Source organism: Saccostrea cucullata, unplaced genomic scaffold (assembly GCF_032062105.1).
Source record: "Saccostrea cucullata isolate Sc308-1 unplaced genomic scaffold, CSIRO_AGI_Scuc_v1 ctg10815, whole genome shotgun sequence".
NCBI lineage: Eukaryota > Metazoa > Mollusca > Bivalvia > Ostreida > Ostreidae > Saccostrea > Saccostrea cuccullata.
In genome coordinates, this window is record NW_026924163.1 from 15,239 (window position 1) to 22,960 (window position 7,722).

Consider the following 7,722-nt stretch of genomic DNA (forward strand, 5'->3'; position numbering starts at 1 on the left):
GTACCGTAAGATCAAACTCAGCGAACACATTGATAGATGCGGACAAGGACAGTTTAAAGTGTTCCCTTTTTATAAACTTTTTAAAGACAATATAACAGAAAGAAGAGAAAAAGAGAAATATTTCATTCAAAAATTTAATCCCAGTCTTAACAGTTTGATTTAATTTGATTTCTGATAAAACTTTCACACAGAGTGTAACCTTTCGATGTTCTCCGGCTAAGAGTATAAACACATGTCGGATTTGGTTTCAAAGGTGTGAACAAACTGCAAGCATTTAATTGCTTGCTGTCAGATTCAATTATAGATAATGATTTTTAAAGTATTAATAGTTTTGTAAGACATTGCAGTCAGGATAAAGAATACATTTGTAAAACGTCTGAAGATGTAATGAAAGCGCTAACGTTTTAATCTGTGTTGCCTTTTTTATTTTAATTTTACCTATATAAAAACCGGACACTGTGAAATTTTCAAATTTGGATATTGTTAACCAGTGACCGAGATGGCAACAAGAAAAGATAGTCAGAGGGATAAAAGAAAAGGAGGAGAAATAAATACAGAAGGTATTCTTTTCAACATCCTTGAAACGATGAATAACATAGGAGAGAAAATGGATACAACGAATGATCTACTGCGAGATCTGATCAAGGTATGTGAAAATCGTACGGAGAACAGTGACAACGCTGAAACATTTGTAAAATCTGTAAATGTGGGAGAAAATTGGATGAATTATCATTCACCAAGTGAAATAATCCAACAAGAAATTAATGAGCTTGCACTGCAAAAAGAGGCAGACAAAATTAAACAAAAAATGAAAGTTGAATGGAATAGGGAACTTAACTCAAGATCACAAGTCTTTTGGAAAACAATTAACAATGCCAATGATGCAATCCAATATGAAAAATGACTCGGAGAAGAAAATCCAATCCTACCTAGAAAATTTAGAATAACGGAAATATACGGAGAACCAGAGGATCAGAGAAATATCCGAGCTTATATGGCTATAGAAAGAGTAAAAGGAGAGATACAACTGTTTCGTATGAGGTATACAAATTCACAGGAAAAGTTCTTCAAATTGACGAACAAATGAAAAATGAACTAACGAAGAAAGCAAGCGGAAGAATTTTAGAAATCCTGGAAGATATGTGGAAATCCGATTGCGAGAAAAGGGAAAAACGAGCACATGATAAGTGGAGGATGAAGGAAATATGGCAATTAGATTACGTAAGAAAATATGGTAACAACATAGTCAAAGAAAAGAGTCAAAAGAAACCTAAAACAAATGGAAAATTGTCAAACAAATCGACAAAAAGCGAAGCCAGTTTTGCTGACGTTGTCCGTCAAAATTTTCACCAAAAAAACAATAACAGGCCAACAAAAATTAGACAACAGAAGCATATATTACAACATCAAGAGCAAAAAAGGTACAGACCCTAAACCGTGCTACTACACCTCAGAAACGAACCGTACCGTTCCGTGCACAAAGCGTACCGTACCGTGAACAAAGCGAACCGTTCCGTTCTCAAAGCGTACCGTACCGTCCACAAAGCGAACCGTTCCGTGTACAAAGCGTACCGTACCGTGCACAAAGCGAACCGTTCCGTGCTCAAAGCGTACCGTACCGTCCACAAAGCGTACCGTTCCGTGCAAGAAACGAACCGTACCGTTCTTTGGTTAATTATGCAAACCACGCCCCCAATGATTTTCGAACCGTGCTTTGACCAAATAAGTCATTTTGGTTTATTTCTCTCAATAGCGCCCGTGAAAGAGGACGGAGGTTATGTCTGGCTACTTGAAACACCATTATCAAGTAACATGCATTTGGGCTTTCAACTGTGAAAATTCAAAACAACTAGACAGAGTTTACATTGATTACTTATTTGCTATAAATTAGATCAACTCGTTGTGTTTGTGATCAAAGGTACAGTACAGGCCACGAGTTTTTCCCGCAAAACACGGGCACCGTGAACCTTGAACTCGATGTCGGCATCTTTGAAGTCAACGATTGTGGACACCGTGTAACACGGTATATAACAGTTCCCCATTACGGAACTGATAATAAATATTTTCATTTTCTTTATTTAAGAATCAACTTTTTTTTAAAAAAAGTTTGTTGTACTTAAATATTCGTAATTTAACTATACAGATGTTTAAACTAATTCCCTGGTTGTCTTGACTTAATTTCGATTTTAATTTTGCCCATTTCAATTGCTGAATCAGATACACGATCGTTTTTGCCGTAAGTATGCATTCATATGTAGTTCATATCAGGTGCCTGATTTTACTAATTAATTATTTTGTAAGAAATTTAAAACATATAATTATGAACTGTCTGGCTAGAGTAAAATAAAAAAAATGAATGTATTAGACTCATATATTAATTAATTCTGCTCAGATAATTATACTCGGAGAATCACTGATGCAGTTAGACTTACACTGAAAATCGGCAATTCTGTCAAATATGGATTTAAATATTACATGCGGTAAACAGGAACTTCAGATTTCTACTGAACGGATATAATCTGACTAATAAAAATCATAGTCTACAGGATACATGCTTATTTGTGTCTGAAAAAAGGATAACTTAAATAAAATGAAAATAAAAAATACAATGATTTTTCTCAATCCTCTTTCAAGCCACATTATGTTTGTTACCCCCCCCCCCTTTTCTAGAAGGCGATACTAATTAGCTAGTTAAAACTCATCAAAAGTCTGTGACGCTATCATGATAATTAATAGATACACCCTTATCTAATTGTGTCTGAAAAGGGACATTTCAGGAAGTAGATGAGTTTCGCTGAATGTCAGCTGAGTGAGTTTTAAAAATGCATGTACACTTGATGTAGTCAAAGTTAAATAATTTGAAAGGTGTGTTAAATACACGGCACCCCGACCCTCTGGCTGTGACCCAATATTTTTAAAAAGGTGTGAACTCTGAACTGACCATCAGAATGAGAAATTCTTTCCGCGTAAACAAACTTTCAAGGTCACCTAGCGTCATGCGATTTTGATTGACAGGTGATGCGCAAGGATTTCCTGCGTACAGCATGTATGTGCAGAGAACGAATTCATTGCGCAATAGTTGTAAATAGGTTGAGTTTGAACCAAAGTTGTGGAAATTAAATAGCATCTGTGACTTTGGCGATGTAAATAAAACCAAGAATGAGATAAATACAAGGTATTGTTTTTTTTTTACAGATTATGTAACGGGGTTGCATCTCTCCCTCTTTCTCTCTCTCTTTCACGACATAGTATTTACACATTTTACAAGAAAAGAATAACTTATCAAAATGAAGAAAAACTTATTTAAATAATTACTTAGACTGAAAGGATTTTTAAAAACATAATACTAGTTTATGAAAAGAAATGTTTTCTTCTCGCGAAATGCGATCGGAAGTCATTTCATTGATTCCGAGTTTCTGCTTCTGATTTTCGTATCTAAATTCAGAGTAATTGATTTTCAGATTAAATAAAGATTTACATAAGAAAAAAGAAAAAAAAACAAAAACAAACAAGTATTCTATGCCCTGTAAATTTTTAAAAATTATTTTTCTTCAACATTTTTTATTAATAAATTTATTTTTTGTTACTGATATTTCTCTTCTAAGGCAGACATTAAAACGATAGATCAAACAATTTTAAAAATGAGAAACAATCTACATTTCTTATTACTAAGATTAAAAATAAAAGCACGAATAGTCATATTTTTTTCTATAGATCAATCAATTGAAAATAATTTATATACGTGTATAGTGTTAAATATAGAACAAGTATATATTCAATTCTGTTAAAGCTTTATTCTAGAATGAAAAATTATCATATGCATGTGTGTCTTTTTTCTATTTAAGACACAGCCTCGGCATACGTAAAATTAAAATACGTACGGAAATATTTACCTTTTATATATCAATATATTAACAAATGCCAAAAAGATCAGTGGGACGATGTTTTTCCTTTCATTTTATTTTCTTATTTCCTCCATCACTGTTTCAGTGTAAATTAATTTTTAAAATTGAAACCGAAACATAGCACATAAGGCTATGATAAATACAATTATAGCATACATGTACATGTAATAAAACATTTGAACTTCCCTAATAAATAGAAACTCATAAATACTTCAATTTATATGAAAAATAAATAAATTACATTCTTTAATAACGGAAATAAAATTGTACACGTGCATAACGATCTTCAAAATTCGTTTAAATTGGACTATTTTTTAGCAGCCAATCAATGACCAAAGCTAACAGGCTCCGCCCACTTCATTTGCATACCGTTTCCCAAAGCGTACCGTTCACAAAACGAACCGTTCCGTGCAAGAAACGAAACGTACCGTCCACAAAGCGTACCGTTCCGTGCATAAAGCGAACCGTACCGTGCACAAAGCGTACCGTTCCGTGCACAAAGCGAACCGTTCCGTGAACAAAGCGTACCGTACCGTGAACAAAGCGAACCGTTCCGTGAACAAAGCGTACCGAACCGTACCGTGCAAGTGGTGTAGTAGCACGGTTTAGGGTCTGTATGTAGGAAAACAAAACAACAAACCACATTATCGTAATTTTAATAAAAGAAAAAACAACAACACGCAATCATGGAGAAGAGGTGAACTTAATCATTTCAACAACAAATACGGAAACGGTTATGGAATGCCAAATAACTTCCAAGAAAATACCTACAAGAAAAATGGAATCACCTACATTGGAAAAAGAGTTAACAAGTATTTTTTAGGCGGCGGCAAACCGAACAGCGGACAGAGATTCCAGCATCATCAACAAATGAAAAACGCGTGGAACCAAAAGTAATCAATTTGTCTAGTAAACAACTAAATGAATGGGAAATAAAACTTTTGTCAAAGGGATTAAAATATACACCGACTCCTAATAGCAATAAGCAAGAGTTAAAAAAAGATATTAAAGAATACACACGTAGATTACGACTAGCAGAATACTTTAACACCACAGAGAGTGATGAATCGGATTCAAATGAACCGGAGGATTTAGTTAGAAATAAATCTAATTTCAATCCCAAAAAAGGACGAAATGGTATGTTAGATACTGTTTGTGAAACTCTTCAAAGTCTAACACTTGATACAACACATAATAAATCAGTAAGAAATAACTTGTCCAAAAACGAGGAGAAAGCTTTACGATCCTTAGCAAGCGATAAAACTATCATCATTAAAGAAGCTGATAAAGGAGTAGCTGTGGTTATTATGAACGCCGCTTACTATGAAAGAAAGATAACACATATGCTTTCCAATACAGAATTCTACACAGAAGTTGCTGAAAACCAGGATAAAAAAGCTATGCAAAAAATTAAGAAATTGTTACATAAACACTCCTCAGTATTATCAGAAAAGGAGGAAGATTTTGTAATTAATTTTGACTATAAGGAAAGTTGTTTCTATGGGCTACCTAAAATACACAAATCAAAATTAATCAAAGAAGCTATAAAAAAACAAAACGCCGAATATATTGTTTGTGAAAATCCACAAGATCTAACATTCCGACCGATTGTTGGAGGACCCGAAGCACCTACCCAACGTCTCAGCAATCTACTAGATATAGTGTTGAAACCTCTCTGCCAACACGTTAAAAGTTTTGTTCGGGACGATTTAGATTTTTTACGACATCTACCTAAACAGGTCGATTTTGATTCACAACTTGTAACCTTAGATGTAGTAAATCTGTACACCAATATAACCAGTACCTTAGGAATCAAGGCTTTAAATTTTTGGATTGAAAATTACAGAAATAAAATTGACAAACGGTTTACAAAAGAATTTTTACTGGAAGCCACCGAATTAGTTTTAAAGAACAATGTGTTTACTTTCAATGACAAATATTTTCATCAAGTGAAAGGTACAGCCATGGGTACCAAAATGGCCCCTACATATGCAACACTTACCCTTGGATACCTAGAAGAAGCACTATATGAAAAAGCTAATGAACAGTTTGATGCAGAATTTTGCGAATATCTTAAGAGAAACTGGAAAAGATATCTGGATGATTGTTTTATTATATGGAAAAAAGATGATTCAGATTTGAACATTTTAAATGATATCTTAAATGAATTAGACCCAGATATTAAATTTACAATGGAAAAAAGTTCTACTCAATTACCATTTTTAGATGTATTAATCTGTAAGGAAAACAACAAAATTGCAACAGATATATTTTATAAGAGTACTGACACTCATCAATATTTGCATTTTGGATTTTCCCATCCGCGACACATTAAAAGAGCAATACCTTACAACCTAGCCCGACGAATATGCACAATAGTAAGTGAGGAGGAAACCAGAAATCAACGTCTGGATGAATTGAAAATATTTCTCACAGACCAACATTATCCTTTAAGCTTAATCAACGACGGCATCAGAAAAGCAAAGGAATTAGACAGAGAAGAATTAATTAATCCAACTCCTAATGATGAGGAAAATATTAAAATATTACCACTAGTCACAACTTACAATCCTAAAAACCCAAATATTACACCTATCGTTCAAAATCTGAACGAAATTCTCAAAACGGATGAAGAAATGTCAAATGTTCTTTCAAAATTCAAGTTTATAAACAGCAAAAGGCAGCCCAAAAACCTCAGAAGAATACTCTGTCCTTCCAAAATAACGAAATCTACAAAATCCGTGACAAAATGTAAAGATCCGCGATGTGGCACATGTTCTGTTTTAAGAGAAGGAACATCATTTAATTTCAGAGGAAAAGATTTCTTTATTAATTCAGACATGACATGTGAGTCCAAAAATTTAATATATGTTATTACTTGCGGAGGATGCAACCAATTCTACATCGGTGAAACGGGGACCACATTGAGAGCCAGAATTCGCGTGCATAAACAGCATATTCAAGTTCCTGAGTACCGTAAGATCAAACTCAGCGAACACATTGATAGATGCGGACAAGGACAGTTTAAAGTGTTCCCTTTTTATAAACTTTTTAAAGACAATATAAAAGAAAGAAGAGAAAAAGAGAAATATTTCATTCAAAAATTTAATCCCAGTCTTAACAGTTTGATTTAATTTGATTTCTGATAAAACTTTCACACAGAGTGTAACCTTTCGATGTTCTCCGGCTAAGAGTATAAACACATGTCGGATTTGGTTTCAAAGGTGTGAACAAACTGCAAGCATTTAATTGCTTGCTGTCAGATTCAATTATAGATAATGATTTTTAAAGTATTAATAGTTTTGTAAGACATTGCAGTCAGGATAAAGAATGCATTTGTAAAACGTCTGAAGATGTAATGAAAGCGCTAACGTTTTAATCTGTGTTGCCTTTTTTATTTTAATTTTACCTATATAAAAACCGGACACTGTAAAATTTTCAAATTTATATATATATATATATATATATATATATATATATATATATATATATATATATATATATATATATATATATATATATATTGTATCACTTTGATTTCTTGAAAAAAAAACATCCATGATAAAAATAAGCTTTGTTTAAACTAGATATTGATTTGCTTCTTTCTTCTTTGATATCATTTGTGGGTTGTCGACATCGTAGTTTTCTTGCATTGTCGGACATATCTTTTGGTTGTTATCTTTTGTGGTTCCACAGGGGTTTGGCATTCAGAAAGCGATATTTTCTTGTGATCTTCACCACTTACTTCTAACTCATCTAAATCAGATACTATTTCTTCAGCGACTCCAGCGGCTTGTTTTAAGAAATTTTCCATTTT

The 7,722-nt window shown here is 33.2% G+C and overlaps 1 protein-coding gene across 1 annotated transcript; it reads left to right on the plus strand.

Moving 5' to 3' along the window:
• Positions 1–1,083: 1,083 nt before the first annotated feature.
• LOC134265884 (uncharacterized) lies at positions 1,084–6,752 on the plus strand (the record flags this gene model as incomplete). Its single annotated transcript, XM_062748107.1, has 3 exons — positions 1,084–1,421; positions 4,729–5,371; positions 5,645–6,752. Coding segments are annotated over exons 1-3 (2,089 nt in total), but the record flags the coding sequence as incomplete, so codon positions are not given.
• Positions 6,753–7,722: the final 970 nt, after the last annotated feature.